The sequence below is a fragment of the Pungitius pungitius genome, chromosome 18 (genome assembly GCF_949316345.1).
Source record: "Pungitius pungitius chromosome 18, fPunPun2.1, whole genome shotgun sequence".
In the NCBI taxonomy this organism is placed as follows: domain Eukaryota; kingdom Metazoa; phylum Chordata; class Actinopteri; order Perciformes; family Gasterosteidae; genus Pungitius; species Pungitius pungitius.
In genome coordinates, this window is record NC_084917.1 from 10,956,800 (window position 1) to 10,977,683 (window position 20,884).

The window sequence follows — 20,884 nt, forward strand, 5'->3', positions numbered from 1 at the left end:
GCTTGCCAGATTTGTGTTTCTTCCAAGTTACCATGAGTGGTGCATGATGAACAATGACAGACGGAGCTGGGGTGTTTACAAACTAACACAATACACTCAAATACAGGCTTATTCCATTATTAGCTAGTCTAGTCTATTATAGGGCAATACAGTGTGCAGCTTAATGTCTCTATTTTCTTGTGTTTCTCTAAAATGACTGTTTTATTGTGACACATGTCTGCAGATATATATATATATATACAGTATATATATATATAATAAATATGATATAACAACAACTGTAGAAAAAAATGGAAAACGGATTAATACAGATGTGAATTGGACAGGAATATATTCAGCGAAACTAAATCACATAAAATTGTTCTTTGAGACAACTAACTCTCAGATAAGGGTGTGTCTTACGTAGAGGTGTAAGAGAACTCAAACAGCCTGTCTTGTCTCCTTATATCATTTTTAAATAGTTTCACCAACACAGAACCAATGTGGTGGCAATTTGTTGTGATTTGGCACTAATCCAAGTTCTGTAGGTTGAAGTTGGAGTTGATGGCGTACCAAGTATTTGTGATTCATTAGTTAGCTCACGTCTCTGTTAAGTTATAATGAGACCAGATAGCCATGTGTCAGCTCACCTCAAAGGCATTATCTTTTATTATTGGCAATGATGCAACTGGTACGAATGCATCACGTTCCCATAACTGTCTGTCGGTAGGAAAGATCTTGGGGTCAGTTTCCCTTTTTGCTTCCTTTTTGCGGCTCCTGTTGCTAGGGAGCACTTCCCTGTTACTGGTTTGGGAACTATGTTGATCCTCTGGGGAGCTGAGTGACAGCGGTCTTTCTTCCTACGCCGCGCTGGTATGCACGTTCTTACATACCCATGCTGTCATGTGTTTGATTGCTCCTGCGGATGAATACATATGGAATATAGCAAAGTTCCCATGGTTGTCAAGCCGCTGAATGAATGAACCAGTATGCCACCGATGCCATCGTGAGCGACACGAAACTGTGTTTTCCTCAACCTTCACTTCAACTTATTTCAGCGTGAGGAATAATAGGGCAAAAGTGGGGGAGAAATCAGCCAAAGAAGAAGATCAAAGTCATTATGGGAAATGACAAACGATAGAAAAGGCAGAAGGGAGAGAGCAGGGAGAAAAGAACCAAAATGGGGAGAGGACGATTGCAGATATAGGGAGGAAATAGATGACAGACAGAGAGGTTAAAGGGGAGTTTAACCTCTCCACAGAGGCCTGTCCGTCAGATGGACATGCAGATGGATGAAGCTGTCACTGTCACTGTGGGTCTCGCCTATCAGGCAGTCAAATACTCTGTAGACCACACACACACACACACACACAGACGAGTATGAAGTTATACACCTAAAAGCACACATCAAGACACTTGCAAAGTGGAGGGAATAGCTAATCGCTGATAAAAGGTTGAGGGTTGAAGGAGTCAGGGAGCTGCCCACCTGCCATCGTTGTCAAACACACTCATGGAATCTGATCATGTTGATCAAAAGGAGAATGCAGAAGTAACGAGGGTTCTGGTCCTGCAGTGAAAGGTGCAGGGACAACCACTTGTGACTTTCGTCTTAAGGACAGTCTCTCCTGTGGGTTTTGGACATGCTGCAGGGAAGTGTGCTGCCATTTGTCACATTTGAGAAGGTATTTTTTGTTCAGCAGTGTTAACATTCAACTCATCCAAGCATCTTCGTTCTTCTAACGTGTGCATCAAATTACACAAAAGGGGAAAACGATGGCTCCTACTCCGTAAGTCTACTTCAATTGCTCTTTACAAAAGTGAGTAACTTGAGAAGTGCTGGGCCGGAAAATGTCTGGCTGCAGCTACTCCTTGTTGTCGAAGACACTGGTGCAGATAGCGAGCTACAAGGATCACGCCTACTTCGTACCCCCATGGAAGAGTTACAAGAACCTGCATCTTTTAGGATCAGATTATCTGAACATCTGGGCTTTTCCTTTTGATCATAAAGAAGCTTATATATATATATATATTCAGTTAACCTGTTACACAACAAACTCCTGAGCACTTTTTCTCTTTGGCACAGGTGAAGGTGGTTGTCGTGACACAGCTGATACTTTAAGCAGGAAATGGGCTTCTCCTGTTTACATCCGCCTCCTGGTAATCCCGGCTTGTATTTTGCTCGGTTGTAACACATATTTATTCACGGAGAGTAGGAGTTTTTCTTGGACAAGTGGTAAGAAATAAACATATGCTGAAAAAGTAACAGTATATATCACCTACTTATTAAAAGGAAGCCTCGTGTGTGATGGCCAGAGACTGCAAAGCTCTTTCCAATTTTCCAAGCGAGTGTTTCTTGGGAGAGGGGGAGCGGGACTCAGCACGCTCTTCCCCACTCTTGTTCACACTCTCAGGTAGTTGGCGGGAATGTGTGCTTATTTGTGTGTCCACTGTGGTATGCAGGCCTGTGTGGCTCACCCACACAGCAGTGAATTCTGTTATCCTTGGGGGTCCGACTGTGCGAGGATTACACTGGCACCCCACTCTGGATTTTAAAACACAAACAAACACAGGTACACATACCCACACACACACACACACACAAAATCGTATTCACAAGAACAGACGCAGACACACACTCCAAAGTGCACTTGCACAACACACACTCGTGGGTACGCGCACAGCAGCTTGGCTTTGCCACGGCTCCGCTTTTCAATTTTCAGCTCAATTACATTCCACTGTTACCTATTCTAAACCAAGATTCATCTTTTCCCTCGGGACTCGCACACACGCACACACTCATTTAACGGCACTGCATCCCACTTAAGCCTAAGATTGTGTGGCCTCCTGAACTTTCAGCGAAAGTGTGAATCATTGAGTTCTGTGGGGACTTTTAAGAAGTTTTTGGCTCAGCTTTTGAGGGACGCAGCTGACATTTAACAAAGCTAGATTGTTAGAGCGGTTTCTGTATGTCAATACGTATTGTGTTCTGTTAATGCAATCATAAGGTAGAGATTGCATTTACCTCAAATGTATATCAATACAGAAAAAGCAAAAAAAAAGCATTGATCATAATCCAATATATTTTGGATAAAAAAAAGTAAATTCCATTATATTTACATGCCAGCGATGTAACCAAGTAGAAAAAAAGCATGCCACACAGAATCAGTATAACAAGTATGACTGGTAATCTCTTAAATGTAAGCTATAAATCCATGGGTCTTTCATTAATGCCAAGCCACGAGTGAAGCAAAACCTTTTTTTCTTGTCTGCTTTTCATCAGTAAATGCAGCTGCTGTGACAGAAGTACACGACCTCAGTAAACCTGTTCAGATTAGCTTTTTGTTTTTGTCATTTTATTTCATCCTAAATTTGTATTAAATTGTAATCGGTTTTAGTCTCCCATTTACAAAAAAATACTACTGCTGCGAATACGCACACACACACACACACACACACACACACAGCATCCCTAATAGCATTGCAGGAGAGCATTCAAAGAGAACAAACACCCATGTAATGTGGCGGTTCCCTCTCATTGACACCGGGCACAGGAATGCAACACGAGGGAGGGCTCGGGGACATGGTGTGTGTGTGTGTGTGTGTGTGTGCGCGCCATCCTGTCAGATTAGCCTAATGATTAGCATTACTGAGAACTGACAGCAAGAGGAAGGAACAATGAATGCCATTTATCCTCTTTTTTTCTCTTTTGCCCACTCACTTTCTCTTTTTAGCTTTGTTCCTTGCTTTTAATCTCTGACCCCCCCCTCAACCCTCACTTCCCCTCCCCCACCGTCTGACTACTTCGCTCTTAATGTTTTTATTCCCACATAGAGTAGATTTGGCTCAGAGGATAGAAATTAATCGGATAGAATTTACTGATGAAAAGTAGTTTCTATTACTGGAATAATATATACAAAAAGACAAATCAAGTAATAGATAACACCATGAAAGATTTCTAGTGGATTCCATACATTAATATTTTAACTTACTTCACTTTTTAACTTACTTTAGTGGCAAAGTCTTTGACTTGAAACTAGGAGCTGCCATCCGACATCCAGTTTCTCTCTACAGCATCTACACGTACACAGTAAATGTGCCAAAGAGTTCATCTACTTTTATCATAAATAAAGGCAGACCGACAGAAAGAGCAGCTACAACTTCTACCTACTGCAGTGGTTCTTTGTGATAAATCTCAGGAGTCACAAAAGAGCTGAAAAGAACTACACAACATAAATTATGTTCATGTTTAGTTGCTCCTATTTATTTATTACGATCTGGCAATGGAATAGCATTGATTGCTTGAACTGCAAACCTGTCACATGGGGACTTGAGAAAACTATACTGTAAAGATAGAACAAGTGTGTTTAGGGAATTTAAAAAAGTGTTTATTCAGATCTCTCCTCAATTGTGTTTCATCACTAAATTAACTTCAAGAGGTAGTCGGCTAAGTCCGAGAGGAATAAAAGTGGGGCAAAAAAAACGCTGGATCCGTTTTGTCTATTTGGTTCTCTTTGTTTTTTAATCCAAACAGGACTCAGAGGAAAGAGAATAGGTGTGATAAGTTCATCCTGTGATGGCTGTGCCGGGGCCAAAATGCGGCTGAGGGAATAGGATCAGTGTTTGCGCCTCTATTTAACCATGTAGAAGCGCTTCTTGCTTTTTTTCTTTAATTTAGACCTGCTTCTTGGCCGTTCTTGCCTTCAGGAGTGAAAATGAATGGACATTTTCTCTCATGGATTGGGGAATTTAATTTTAAGATGCCATATCTGCTTTGGAATTAGATTCACCTTTGGTTGTTAACTCTTTAATTTCCTTGCAGCGAAGCTTACTGTGTTGACAAGCAGTAAATCACATATGCACAGTGACCATCAGCTGATGTTGTTATATAGGCAGCATTAGACAGCAGGATCTTACCATAACCTCTGAACGTTACATCATCTAATGCCGCCACCAGGGAAAAAAAAGCTATGGATTATTTAAGCAGCACTTAGTACAAGTACACAAACTAATAATTTGCATTAATCTGTCACGAGGGTCGCTACAAAATAACTCAACAACCTTTGAGGAGGCAAAAACTGTGACGGAGTCCAGGTTGAAAGTCCCTCCTCATTCTCGTTTTAAAAGTCTCAATACTATTTGAAATCCCCCTGTGGACCAGGTTCATTGTCCGATTGAGCCCTGATGCCAAATCTAAATTGAGCTTGTCCTCAATCTTAAAATCTCAAAGCATGCAGACATTTCCCAAACAGAGTGATGCAACAACTACAGTATCAGTATTAGTGCCATTTCTTGTGAGTGCTGCTGAGCTAATTTACATTTTGCAGGCAGTTCAACTCTGTTGAGATCCTCCAGCATGACTGGCTGGGGGCCTGGGATAGTTTGGCGAGGGCACAGCTGGTGTGTGGAGGACCTGATGTAGCTTTACGTCTCATGCAAACATTCCATTAAAATAACATTACAGAGCTTCCAAAATAACTAGTAGAATAGCCCCAAGGTGTACAGAACTGCAGAAAGGCCGTCTCCCTGTTAGTTGTGTTTGTTGTGTAGTTTATGTCAGGCAGTCACATTATCTTTGTGTGTGTTCGGGTGCCCGTTTGCCCTCTTTCTATGGGTGGATATGTGTATCCGAAGGTTTCAGACTCAGACTGCAGACTGACGCCTTTCATAAGTCCATGAAGGGAGCACGCTGTACGTAAGAAGACAGCGCAGGGTGCTTCTCCACAAAGCAGCTGGCTGAATTAACAATGATGGCCTGAAGCTCAACAGGCCAGACACTTCTTATTTCTCTCACTGTCTCTCTCTTTGTCATCGCCTCTGTTTGTCTTCCCTTCTGGCTGTCAATATGAGCCAGCTGTTTTGTTTTAGGATTCGGGGATTCGGGTGGTACCTGCCTGTCTCATCTCTCTCTGCGTGTGAGTGATGGCGGTTAGCTGGTTGTGCACGTGGCAAACTGACAGCTCTGATTGGTCAATGCCAGCCTGTCACTCATTACCAACCCCCCGCCACCCGCCCCCACCCAGACACCGCACCTGAGAAGCAATTGTCGGGACAGGGACAGAGCCTGAGGCTGTTATTACCGAGATGACACAGAGATTTACCTCTTCGTGAGACTAGAGAAGTCTCAACTCGACAGCTTCAACGCACTCACATTTTCGATCTTGGTAAAATGCTAGTAGTACTGACGGGATTTTCTGTGATAAAATGGCAATTTGTAGTTTTAATAGTGTGCTAGTATCATCTCAACCTCAAAAGCCCTACTCCTTAGTCCTTCACCTACCACTGAAGTGGTTACTGAGGTGGCAGAAAAGTAGTTTTGGGTCAACACTGTTAAAGGTGATATTTGTTACGCCAACAACATGGTCCAAAGAAATAAGGGGAAGGATTGCCTCTCCCACTACATCTAAACAACCATAAGCAATAAAAGATTGAAAAAAAACAACTTTAAAAAAAGGCAACTATTCTAAACGAAGCTCACGTTGGCCATCTTTGTGTTTTCCGCTGACTGCAAGTTGTACGGTAGCTGCACGCTTCCACTTCCTGTGCTGTGGTTTTCACGGCTAACACAATGCACCATCTTCTGGAGCTGCTGTGAAGCACTACCCTGTCTGCGGGGACGAGGGCGCATGGGTTAGGCTAGTTTTCTCACTTCTAACACTTTTTCGGTTTAATCCAATATATGGAAACCGCTCACAGTCAATGGTTTTATTATTGAAGGGCCTTCGCTGCAGCTCAGCAGTGATTCACTATTTCCTCTCAAAAAACAAGTAGTATGACAAGAGAGAAGGGGCTGGGCCTGACTGTTTGGTTCTCTCATGTCAATAGATATCTCTGCAACACAATACATTGAGGGCTTTGACTGTGACCTCCTCACGTTCTGTTTATACTGTCAGTGCATTTTTTGAATGTTTTAAACTCAAATTCTTTTCAAATGTCACGCATTGCACCGTTACGTACAATACCAGGTGACAAAGAAAGCGTTGAGGATTCAACCAGCCCCTGACACAGCAAGTGATTGTCGAATGCGGCAAGCGGGGAGCATAGGGAAATAATTGCTCTGACCTCCAATCCTCCTCTTGGAAAGTGTAAGATAATTACTATTGATGCCTCAGGTTTTGAGTGTCACCCTGTATTACTCACAATGTAACACGGTGCTGGACTCCATTCCCTGTTTGACCTGCTGCAGTGCCTCTGACAAAGGCACTTTGGCCTTAGCCAGGTCCGCCTCTGAGGGAGTTCAAAATCATTTCATCCCTGTGGTGACCATCAGTTATTTATCAGAAATGTAAAACTCCTCTGAGGATTTTTTATTTGCTTTTGTTTGTCCTTGGGTTGGCTACTGCCTGAGCTCGCGGACTAAAAAGATATTGAGGCATGTGGGGCCCCGGCATTAAATATTCAATTCGCTGTTTCACAAAGGAGATTACTTTGAAGAAGAATGAATCAGTCATGAGTGACACTGTGCTGTTCCTCAACTTTCCTGGTGCAATCTTTACGGCGCTGTCAAGACAAATCACAATGAAATATGGTAAGAATGAAGTAAGAAGAAAGGAATGCATCACCCGCCTCTGATGAGCTTCTGGATTCAATGCTACTAGTTTGTGTAGAGGTATGGGGAAGGTTCAGCAGCAAATCGGATGCAACTACCCATATAAAACGAGACAATACAGTAAACTCCTTCATTTTCTTTATTTGTGGCTGATGGATGTCTTTCCTTATTAAATAAAGTGCCCCTCTCCAGGTGTATTAGAATGTGAAGCAGCCATTTCCATGAATATTGAACAGGATAGATAAAGAGAAAGAGGCAGAAAATGAATGAAATTAATTGAAAATGGCAGAGATTGAGAAGGGGGAAATGAAAGAGAGACAAGTGGGAAGGGAGCACTGGGCAGTGAAAGAATTTGAGATAATAGCTGTCTCTCAAAAAGCAATTCAATTCATATTCCCACAATGCCGTTTGGACTGCAGCTAAAGCAATATTAAACAATGCCCAAGTATGCAATGATCACAAACAAAACTTTGGCAATGAAAAATTCCATAGTTGTTTTATCATCGAAAGACTCCAAAAAGATTTATGCACAAGCGAATTCCAAGTAATGAGAGGATGGATGAGGATTCATCTTTTCCTTCAGATGTTTTGGGTGAGGAAGGAAGCAGTTGAATCGAGTGCTTGAGGTGAGATTGTGTCTTGAGGTGCGAAGCCGCTCGGGAATCTTGTTTTATTTCCTATTTCCTGTGAAACATGAGATGTCGTTCCCGAGCTTGAGAAAGATTTGTGATGTCAGGTGGCTAAGTGTGTATGAGGGAGAGTGAGAGACCGGGGGGGGGGGGGGGTGCTATCTAAGGGTCCAGGTATAATGGTCGTCTTCCTGTGTCTGACCTCCAGAGCTGTGGAGGCCAAACCTCTCAACAATCGCTTCCCTTCATACCTTTCTGCTGCCTTCCTTGTGGATCCTTACATTTTAAATCTGAATTCTGTTCGATCTTGCCATCATTTCCATTGGTTATGGTGTTTTTACAGATTCCTTATGTATTTAAACTATCCTCTGTTTTTGTTCTTTTCTTTCCTTCTTTTTTTTATCTTTGCCTTGGTTTCTCTCTATTTCACTTATCATCTCCTGATGCTCTAAAAAGGTATTCATTCTCCTTTCATTCATTCATCTCTCCCACACGGCTGTTTCCAATTGCCCCAGAGACATTCCTGGGATGCCGGGGCATCATTGTTTTCTGTACTGTGTGTAGATGTGCGTGCTCGCGTGTGTACTTGCTGCCGTTTTCACTCCCTTATGTTGAAGAGCAGCTCTGGACGGGTTGAGATAGACTGGATGGTTGTGCAGAAGAAAAATAGAAAACGGTGCAAAGTAGTAAAAAGATTAAGGAGACATGATGTCCATGTGTTTGAATTTTTGCCCCTAGTCACAATCTCAGCGATCATGCAAGTTCTGTATGATTAAAGAGCATTGCAATAAAGGTCCCATCATCTCGCAAATACTTTATCAAGCCTTTGAGACAAATCTAGATATGCAAAATATTTGATAGATTTACAATATGCCCTCTTGGATTTACGCAAATGGATATAAAGTGATGTACATTCGAAGTGGAGCTTCTGCAAAGGAAAAAAAAGGTTTATGGTAATAGATTTAAGAAACTCTTTAAATAAATGTCTTATAATTGGCACTCCACATACAGACAAATGTGTGCGCTTTCAATTTGTTATACATAATATTGCATATTCGCATTAGTACGCCCCTTCATCTTATTGAGTCACACACACACACACATGCGAGTTCATGCTTTCGGTTGGCTTCAGAGTCAAAATATTTTTTCCGAACACAATTACATTACAGTTAGCCACGACAGCTGGTCTGGACACAAAGGCACCACAGCATCTCTGTCTCCGTCTCTCTTTAACTTTGTCCTAAAGATTTATTTACATTCTTCTTTTTGTCCCATGACACATGACTAAGATAATTCAAAAGGCAGTGAGCCAGGCAATGGCAGGCGAAGTCAAGCAGAGCCATCTGCCTAACCGAGTTATGCCATTCAGAGTGGCACACAATCCAAGAGGACCCACATCTTCCCTGAAGAATTTAGAATATAAATGTAAGGCTTTTTAAACCAAATGAGATGTGCATGATGAATAGACAGATGGAATCATTGATAAATGGATTTGTTAGCCAGTGGCTGTCCCTTGCTTCTCGTATTCGGAAACTTAACCGTGTTCAGCAAAGACGGTGGTTTGTCAAAAAGACTCCTCATCGCGGAAGTGAAAACAGAAAGAGATCACAAATAGTCCATCACACGGACCCGGGACAGTTTGTAATGTCCCGTTTTTGTCGTTCCAAAATGTTTGAACGTCATAAGCTGAACATTTTTTATGAAAAAAAGGGAATTAATGCAGAAATGAGAAGAAATCTGTTCTTGTTGTCATAGCAAGAGCAATCACACACACACACACACACACATATTGATGCATACGGACAAACACACAGAAAGCAACAGGGAGGCTACTAACAAAAACAAATTGCAATTGCCACAGCCTCTGCAGCCTGGCAACCAGGCCCACTGGATGTCTCATGATGAGTGTGCGTGTTCAATGTGTTTCTGTGCGCCGCTGTCTTTTGCCAAAATGTTGTTTGACAGGTTTTGAATAGCTAGGCAGCAGAGGAGAAAGTGTATCTTATATGAGGGAGTGTGAGGGACAGAACAAACTGCAATATCCCTTTATTAAGTGAAAAGTGCAGTTTGTTTTACACGTCTCTCAGCGCAGACTCCAGCTTCAAATCTCAAGATGCTAATTGGACTGCAAATAATCGGCAACGCACGGAAGAGTGGGTTGTGGACCGGACATCCGCAGGCTTCTCCGTAACTACGGAGGTACAACCCCTTTACCACAAGAGGCTCATCTGTCATCAGATGCATGCTCAAAGGACATCGTAACACGTGAAATACAAATAGATTAGAAAGAGGTCTCCTTCAAAGCCATGTACCAAACCGGGGCCCATAGAGATCTCTGGAGGTCTCTTTTCTGCTCCGCTCGGTCTCAGTATTCATGAGCCACAGTCTGCTCTAAGTTGTGTCTGTGACCTATTATCATTTAAAAGTAGCCTGTAGAGCACTTGGGCATGCACACATGTGCACACATGCAGGTGTGTGTTTCATGAGGCTTTGAGAGCCTCGAGAGCCTCATGAAACACATCCAGTGTTTAGCAATTCAAACCACATGATGAAAGTGCACTAATTCAAATAACATTTATTCATGACCCGTGTCCTGTCTGTTCACCAATAAAGAACATGCACAATGACATTTAAATTAGAATTATTGTTTTATGTCCCTTAATTCTCTTACAGTGTTTGTTCTGTTTTGTGTACAGCCACATCACATCTCGTCCTGTGTTCTCCATTCCGTTTCAACCTGGTTTTCATTAGATCCAAATACATCTTTTGATGTTTAATGTTATTGAGGCAACTGAGTGCCGTGTGCACATTAAGGTGTTGTTCGTCTGACAAATATTCAAGTTTACATTACTAATGTCTGATGAAAGAAAGCAGTCTTGTCTCATCTCCTTTCCATTGTTGTCATGTATTTACCTTAATCTTTGCTTCTCTTCTTTTCTCCCTGTTCTCTCGCCTCCTTTTTACTTTCCTGTTGTTATTTTCCTCATCTTTTATTTCTGGCATTTTGTACATTGCACACACTTCAGGGCCACTTGGAGGTGCCCAACGTTTTTCTGCCAGTGAACTACTCTTCGAGGCGTCTCAGCACGGCCTCGATCCAAGCCCCTCACACGTGGCATTATGAACTAAATTAAAAGAGAAAGCACTCCAGAGTGCAAACAAACCACTCCAAAAACCACTGGCGTGAACACACATCAACGCTCATCCTCCTCGTGCCTGTATTCCTTCAACTTGCCTCCCCTTTCCATCTAAAACATAAACTTTATCATTGAACTTCCACGGATTTGAAATAAGCTGGTTTTATTGATCATGGTGAATTCTAAAAAGCCAATAGGAATACCTGCAGCTCACAAAGTCGTTTGTGTGTTAGTGTGTGTCTTAGTGTGTGTGTGTGTGTGTGTGTGTGTGTGTGTGTGTGTGTGTGTGTGTTTGACTTTGACTGAAGCTTTCAAATGAGGAGCCAATTGATTGAGATGGCCCCAATTAGTCTCTGTGATTAATCGTGTGATTGGATGTCGTCTCTGGCACTTCCTCGTTGGCGTTATTGACAGGCCAATTAGTTGCCGTGGTGACCGCTTGAAAGTATTTTATTTTGTGTGACTCTGAAATGACCCTATGAAAGCCAATCAAGCCCACATTTTGCTTGTAGGTGTTATTTATGTGTGTGCGTGGCCAAATACTATATGTAAGGATGTTACGATAAACAGGAATCTGCTACCACATGTGGAAAAGGTTTTATTGTTTTATTTAGCCACAAACCACTTTGTTCATGTTTTTGATCAAGAACAAGAGTTTTATCCAAGAGAGGGCATCCAACAGTTTACTGACAGAGATAAAGAAACTGAAGGTAAATGTACCTATACACCCATCAGTGATCAGAGGAACACTTGAGATGTGTTGGATAAATTGGGCCTTGGGTATTTTTCCAGAGACACACAAAGAAAACACATTGCAGGCACCACTTAGATATGTTGAAGTGAAATGTCCCATCTGCTTTTTGTAACTCACTCCCTCCTGAGGGATTGACTTGCTACAAGTGCTGTTTTTCTCCACATTGAAAATTTTATCCCACATTGAAAAACGGGTGCTAGCTTATTATAGTGATTATTACTACATAAATGCCTGGACGTGTATGTCACACACTGAGGGAATATCCAAATATATGGTATAAGTATAGGAGACAGTTCTTCTGGTATGTTCAGGTCTTAGCCTTTATCTCAACCGTTTTAGTCTTATTATTTAGAGCCTATAATTTAGTCAAGACACTTGACTTTACCTGTTAAATGTCATCCCATCTCTATCTAGGTCAGGCTATGAGACGAAGACGAATGATTCCAAACATACCATAAGCCACATTGCGGGGTCAAATATATTTGAATCATCATCATCATCTTGTAATATACTGAAACCAGCTGAAGAACTAAGATGACTGAAAAAGTTATTTGAAAACGTCAATTTACCTTAAGTTTGTTATGGTCTTCTTTCGTAGATTTTCTGTAAAAGCCGTGGCTTTTGGGGGTGTGGGGGGGTGGACACACCCTAGAACTGCTTGTCTACAAAAACATTGGGAGCTATTCTTTTTCCCACAAGGAAGAGACATCCTGCTCAACTTTACAGCTCATGCAGTTTTTCCCATGTCTGCACTGAATGGGTTAGCAACTCTTAAAGACAGGAGGAGCCGTCCCACTCATTCAACTCATTGAATGTGCATTACTGATTATCATTGAGGAGAGAATGAAGCTGAAGTCAACTTCTGTTATCCGAAGTATTTAATGCTTATTGTCTGCTATCCAATTGTTTACAAATTACGTCCAAGAATAAATAAAAGACAAAAATACAGAGGTAGAAAATAATTTATAGATAAAACATGACATGTTTTTGGGATGCCACACTGTACACTCACTGTATGAGATACCGAGGGTTGAAGTGTGTAAGAAGCTGTGGGGAGAAAAAGAGGGAGTAGCAGACGGGTGTGTGGTTGACTGGCCATGAAGAAAAGACCCTAATCGTGGAGGAGGCTGGAGTTGGCATCACTTCTGGTCATCCTCTTTTATTCTTCTTTTGCTCTACCACTCCAATATCCTTCCTTTGCACACACACCATCTTCCCTTCAAAGCCTTTTTGATTCCTCTTTCTACCAAATACCTCAAGATGTCCTCTCTATTGCCTTCTGCTTTAATTGTTTTCCTAAATAATTTTAATTTGATTGAATTGTTTCGAGACATTTTTCCCGGGTAACATACATTTCACTAAACACTTTTTTGTACATCCAACAGTCAGACAATATAGGGAAAAATATAACTTATGTTGTCTGAATAATACATTTATTAAAATTCAGACAATTAAAAAAAAATAATTGCGTGCAGTCACAATATTTACACTGAACTAGGACAAGCAGATAAGATATTTATTCTATGAATTGTCTCTATAGAATAGAATACAAGATATCAGGTTTTAACACTTTTAGACAATAGATAAATAATATATAACTCACACACAAGCAATAACAGCTAAACAAATCAAAAGCATATCTCATAAACACAACCACAGACGCAAATTAATTTTATGTGAGTAACGGTGAGGTTTTGCATACTTAATCAAGAATGAATAATTAAATGAGAGAATGTGTAATTAAATACAACTGCTTTGTATTAGATTAATATGAGCTATGTTGCTCTGATTTGTCTCTTTAGTGTGTCTCTGTTGGTCTTAAAGCCTCCTTCTCCCACTCTGTATAGTCCTTTATTATTTAACGTACGTATTATGCCAGTTAACTTCATTGCCCTACATCTTGTTCTTTTTCTTTCTGTAGTCATCCCTCGGGAGCCCACAGTCACCTGTCGATCCAACACCTACCCGAAAGGCTTCTACTGCAGCTGGCACCAAGTGCATCCCACGTACATCCCCACCACCTTCGAAGTGGATGTGCAGTAAGTGCATCGCAACATTTGGAGTTACATGCTGAACAAGACTTATCTCACATCAGGCAACATGACTTTAAGTGTAACTACTGAGTATGTATTATCTTTTTAGTTTGGCAATCATTTTGACATACGCAGAAATTGCGCTAACCTGAAAAAGAGGGGGTGAGGGGGTGAGGCGCTGCGAAGTCCCCCGGGGGGGTCACAGATAAAATAGCAATTTGGTGTATTTGAGAAATGATTTTCATCTCTGCCTGAGGTGACCATTTCATATATCATTTCAAACCTTTAACCCTCAAAATGCTTATACTCCTTTTTTTTACCTCACTGCAGATTACTCATTTTAACCATTTAACTATATTGTAAAATTAAAATAACAAAAATGACAGAGCAAACACAATCCACATCAGTCAAAAGAAAACGCAGGAGATAATGAAGTGGGTTTGTTTGTTTTATTAACAAAATGTTAGCGACTTCACAAATATTATGTAAATCATTACATTTTTTTTCTCAATCTGTTCCTAAATTTTCACTTTCCTCTCCTCTTCAGACATAACCAGCGTTCACTGGATGTGCAGAAAGATCCAGACCACAAGAATCGCTGCCGTGTACGTTTCCCCGAGGTCTTCTCCAGCTTCCCCTACACAGTGAATGTGACAGCAGTCAACGCTTTGGGAAAAGCCTCTAACACTTTCTCTTTTGAAGAGTCCAGTATAGGTAAGATCGATCCCATATTAATTGATTTCATGTTGTGGTGTTCTACGTGATGAATGTTCATGGTGAATCACTCATTTTTACTTTGCTGTAAATGGATTGTTTTAGTTTCCATTCTAACTGTTGAATATCAAAACTTTTCATGAAAAAAATACAAGAAGCTCATTATTTGAACTTACCAGATGTAGGATCCTTACCAGATGTAGGACAGATTGACAAATATTTGGCATTAAAAGTGAGAAGGAAGATGCTCTTTGAGGATGTTAACACATGTGTTTGACCACAGATAACGGAATTCATTGACTTCTTGTTCCCGTTGGAGATTTGTTGCACACACAGTTATGCTTTTTGCCAAAAAAAAGAAAATGAGATTTTCAATGGGCAAACAAATAAATCAACCAGCTAAAAGGAGTGTTTTTTTTGCTTAGTCCATTAGCAAGAAATCCACTTTCTGTGCACCCCTGTCATTACCAAAGGGACTAGATAATAAACATGCTACCTACACTTTCTGTTCTAAACACTATGTAATTGTGGCCTTGGACGGAATTTGACACAAATCAAAGATCTGGTTTCTCACTAAAACTGCCAAATAATCCAACCACTAGCTGCTATAGAAGCACATTTAGTCTCATTTAACATAAGAAAGAACCATAAAACTGTCTGAAATTATACCTTCATTAATGTGCTGAGTAGTTTGAAAAGAAATGCAGTTTGGATTGTGAAGGTTTGTTCACTTAGGCGACAGAAGGCTACTCCACAATAGCAGGACTCTTAGAATTCACTAGCATCTCAGGCTCGAAAGCAGTGAAGAGGAGAAATCCATTTTAAAGAAGGAATGAGAAGTACTTTAATAGATAAGGGAAGTGCTGCCAGCAGTCCTCAGCTCCCTTGTATTGCTTGGAGCGCGATATGGGTGTGCACAGCGCCTAAACACACACACACACCAACGGGGCTGTGTGGAGTGTGTCAGCCGAGAGGGTGAGGTATAGAAAAAGAGTGTGTGTGTGTGTGTGTGTGTGTGTGTGTGTGTGTGTGTGTGTACACATAAGTAACCAAATGAGGCATTGACATGCTCTGCCAAGCCCCGGACACAGGACTCATGAAAATGCTAATGCTAGCCGGATTAGCGCTTTGGCTGAGGAAATATCCCTCGACTATTGGTGATAGCACTGCTCCTTTCTTTCCATCTGCCTTCTCTTTCATGCCCACATGCCCTACATTCAACTCTGTACTACGTCTTCTCCTGTTTCCTCCGCTCTTGCTTTCCTGTATCACCAGCCACATCGTCTCAAACGTGAAGAACCGGTCCACACTATCATACACACTATTAAACACACTATTATAAGTATATTTTTAAGCTGGGCACTAACCTCGGATTTTGACAAAGTGAGTTCAATACTAAAGTGTATGAAACAAGTCCATGCATTATATCTAATAACTACTGTTGTTGCAAAAAGAAGTCGACTCTACTTCTCATTTGATGTATTACCTCTGTCTTTCTGGTTAGGAGTGGTCCATGTTTCCATCCAACTTTGCTGACCCTTTCACAATGTGTTTTCAGATATGATTTGTCTAAATATTTTAGTTATATTTTACGTTACAGCACATTTTATTGATAAGACTCCTGTCAGGCTAAAGCTTGCTTGCTTTGTGCGCAATGCGCTATGGGATTGCTTCTTTTTATTTTAGTATAACCGATAACAAAATGTAGCTGTTATGAATGAATGATTGATAACAATGAGATTTGAAAGCAACATAAACCTTGAAAACAAGAACAGTAACTTGCCCATTTGAGACACTTTTTCTTTGGGATAATTTAAAATCAAAACCTTCTCGCTCTCCTCATCTCCTCTCCTCCTTGTCCTTGCATTGTTAAAAGTCTTTCCCATGCCATTCCAAGTTGTAAGCCACATTCCTTATCAGGGACAACGAGGCAGATCGTAAATAAATAAAACAATTTCATGCTTCCTGGTGCACTTCTGAATTCTGCGTGGGAGAAGGATGATTCTCAACCGCCCCTGTTCAGCGGACCAAAGCTGGGATGAAATTAGTAGAGTGTGTGTGTGTGTGTGTGTGTGTGTGTGTGTGTGTGTGTGTGTGTGTGTGTGTGTGTGTGTGTGTGTGTGTGTGTGTGTGTGTGTGTGTGTGTGTGTGTGTGTGTGTGTGTGTGTGTGTGTGTGATCTCACATGTGCATGTCCGCGGTACAGTTACAAAGAGAACCCTCACAGATGTTTCAGACTCATCAAATGATGAAACTTAAAGTTCCCTCTGCCAAGATGATAAAACAATGACTGATCTTGTATTTGTATAAAGTTAAAGCTTTTTTTACTTACACTTTTTGTCAACTCTGACACTAGCCCACATGAGAATGATTAAGTACTACATAAATAATTAATTGTAAAAACAATGAATATACTGCGGCCTAATTGCAAAGAGAGAATGTAGCTGCAGTATAACTACAACACTATTAAATCATCTTCTGACTTTCATCATTTTACTTGAAAATGTGCTGCTTGTATTCAGATTTCATTTATGTTTGATTTAAAGTGGTAAGGAGCTGGCACATGTTGACTTACAATCAATAGAAGTAAAGATTTATTAAGAGGTTAATGAGAGCAGTCTAAATACTTAAATGCAACACCCTGGTGAATTGTATTGTTGCTGTTCCAATAAGACTTCACTGACTGCTGATTTGTTGTTGAATATTTATGCAGCCATTTTAAAGTAAATCGTTTTAAGTGTTTGCTTGTTGCAATATTTGTCAAACCGGAAGGGACTCCGTTTATTGAAATTCAATTTGTTTGTTTGTTTTGTAGTCAGGATAACAATGATAATTGTGTGTGTGTTAGGGTACGGGTATAGAACCGCTCTCTGTATTCTTAGTTTTCAAGATGTGGGAACTTATGTCATCGATAATTCATTCAGCAAGAGACACAGAACTCTGTGAGGAGCTTTTTGAAATTCCCATTAATTCTTTTTGCCTGTCGTAGCTTTGAACAAATAGGACAGCAGCCATGTGAGTTAAGGATGTACCACTTCTAGCCATTGTTTATGGGAGCAGGTGTTATTATGTCCATTAAAGGAACCTTATTTGAGCTCTGCTACTGCCATGCTTTGCATATTATTTAGTAAAAAAACCTGCTAAAGAAAGCTACACCATTTCATCTTACTACGTATATACCATGTATAGTAGAACATTAACTCCTGATGAAAAACAATGAGCCTTGATGTGTGACTGTTAAGGAGGGGCAACTGAACCATACTTCCACAACAACACGAGTTTTAAAAAAGAGCATTTGGTTTCCTTTTTTTTCCGTTTTCCTGATTTTAACAGAATTTTAACTCCATTTCATCAGTTTTTCTCATGTTTTCAATTGCAGTGCTATATGCTGCCATAAAACACCTGTTCTGCTTTAAAACTATGCATAGCTTCCCCCTTTTCTCTTTTTGGAAGCCCATTTATTTGAAAATAAATCTGGTGTGTGGCAGCGAGGAGCTACAGGGTTTGTAGATGTCCTGTTTTTTATAATGCATACAAACCTCGCTGCAGTCAGTAAAATAACTAGATACTGCTAAATAATGCTTTTAGAAACACTACAATGAGATATTCAAATGATGTACTGCATTGCGAAGCCTCCATCTGCATGCTTCTGTTTAACTGCTGCACAGTTTTATCCACCAGGACAGCCTTTAAGCGCCACTTTTCTTTTGAAAACGAAAGGTTAGCCCTTGTTCCTCCCACTCCCTTGTTCCATTTTCTGCAGACAGTGAACATAATGGTCCCGCAAGTAGCTGTTTGAAAGTTAAGACTTTTATGTTACAGTATACCTGTTCACTTGCATCACCCGCAGAGAGAAGGATCGAGCTGCAGTGACTGTTGCAACACGAGACTGGAAGGAGGAAAGAGTAATGTAGACACAAATAGGAATGAACAGAGTCAAGGGAGCAGAGGTGGGATCAAGTCACTGTTAGGCAAGTCACAAGCAAGTCTCAAGTCATTGCCCTCGAGTCCCGAGTCAAGTCGAGTCAAAGACGAAGCAAGTCCCAAGTCGAGTCACAAGTCGTACCATTTGAGTTTCGAGTCATTTCGAGTCCTTTTATTATAGTGGGGACGGGGAACCCTGGGTGATGGTGCGCTGCCTCACAGACCTAGACTACGAAGGGAAGGGTAATGGTGGATGGACTATGACTGTGTTATAATACTGTAACGCTCACCCCAATGCAGCAGCGTAAATAAGGAGGCGATGACTGGCTTGCAACTCCGCTGCATTTATTTATATAAAACAACTCAACTTCGGTCACTGTTGGCCGTCACCACGCCGAACGAACACTTCCGCATACACGGCCCCCCAAAACTCGGGTTGTCTCGCGTAACTACAGCTGGTAACAGCATAACGTGAACACATGCAACATCTGCATAACTGATTAACTAATAACTTTAACTCAGCTCATTACACTACTTTAAAACGGACGTTGACATAATGTTGGCGAGGATTTCCATCGGAGTCTGAATCCGGGTTCAAAAATCCCGATTTCTGTAACCATGAACGAGCTGTCTCGTTGATACGGTCAAATGGACTGCAGTGATTGGATGTCGTGCAGGCAGCGCGCGCTCTCTGCATACAGGTGGCGCACAATTTTTTGACAGATGCAGATAAACAGAGCGGCGCGGTGGTGTGAAAATGTTTTCCCCCAGTTTTCATGGGAAGTAGCAAGTCTTCTCGAGTCAAAAGGCTCGAGTCCAAGTCAAGTCACGAGTCATCGGTGTTCAAGTCCAAGTCGAGTCGCAAGTCTTTGTACGTTTTGTCGAGTCGAGTCTCAAGTCATCAAATTCATGACTCGAGTCTGACTCGAGTCCAAGTCACATGACTCGAGTCCACACCTCTGCAAGGGAGTCAAGACAGACATTTCCAGGCCGAGCACGGACACAGCAGGCCCAACCACTTTTCTTTGCCACATTACAACACCTTTTTTTCTAAAAGATGTTCATTGTTTGTCGGCGATTGAGAATTTGCAGAGAATTAACTGAGAAAGATGGACACTGAACGTATGTGAGCCCAATAATCAGTCCCCATGTTTCAGATACATTTCATCTGTGTGGTCAGCGAAGCCCCCACCTCTGATTAAGTCCTTTCTGTCATTGCACACTAGGAGTAATAGAAGTGCTTCAAAAGGAGGACGTGTTCATTACTCATGCAACACAAAGCTCATACTCTGTTTCAAGTCGAATACTTTACGGAATACTTTAAAAACCTTTGGGAACCCCCACCCACACAGATTCATCTCTGTTTTGTTCCGTCCCTGCACATGTTTCCTTCCCTTACATACTGTTGGACAAATCGGATGTAGACAAGGAGGATGCGTTTCTGATCCCTAGTCTCCAGTGACTTCCCTTCCCTTTCACTCTGCCTCTATGCACTGCTCTTTCTCTCACTCCCTATTTCATCTTTTTACACATTTACTTGAAGAAGGTCACAATAAGATTCATATATTTTTCTCAGGGGAGAAAGCTGTCGGCCGGTTTTTATCTGTTTTTTATCGTCTCCATTGGTCTTTTATATTTCATCATTCATTCTATGAAGGTCATACTGAGAGAGATGACTGTTGTGTCGCTTGTGTCTGTGTCTATTTATGTGCCTAACCGCATGTTTCTGCCAAAAGGATTTCCTCCTCATTTACTTTATCTTAATGTGTATTATCAGACATTTTGCTATTCATTCTCTATTGTAATTGAATGCATGAGAAAAGGTTTCTTGTAGCGGAAGTGGCAGATAAGTGTGTTCCCTGGTGAGTGATCCAACAAAAACTGGGTCATTCAATATCTTATGAAAAGCATTGAATCAAATTCTTTCAATTTCCTTGTCTGTGTGTTTTTTTCTCAGTTGACAGGTATTCAGAAACACAAAATGTATACTTCTTTATCTTTACATCAGGGGCCGGTCCCACAGTCCTCAGTGCTGTCTTTCACTGATAAATGGACATATGTCATCCTCTATCTGATTAGTTATTTTCCATAGGATGATGTGGTGAAAGGTCCTGAATTTTAGTTCCAACTAGGTTCAATGTTTGAAAAATCTGCATCCAGCATCTTTCA

At 41.0% G+C, this 20,884-nt stretch overlaps 1 protein-coding gene across 1 annotated transcript in view; it reads left to right on the top strand.

Annotated features, from left to right (window-relative positions):
* Window positions 1-20,884, top strand: part of cntfr (ciliary neurotrophic factor receptor) — a 169,926-nt gene that overhangs the window by 129,960 nt on the left and 19,082 nt on the right. The window contains exons 5-6 of the mRNA XM_062558887.1: window positions 13,967-14,084; window positions 14,626-14,792. Coding sequence (XP_062414871.1) covers window positions 13,967-14,084; window positions 14,626-14,792 — 285 coding nt within the window. The remainder of the gene's footprint in view (window positions 1-13,966; window positions 14,085-14,625; window positions 14,793-20,884) is intronic.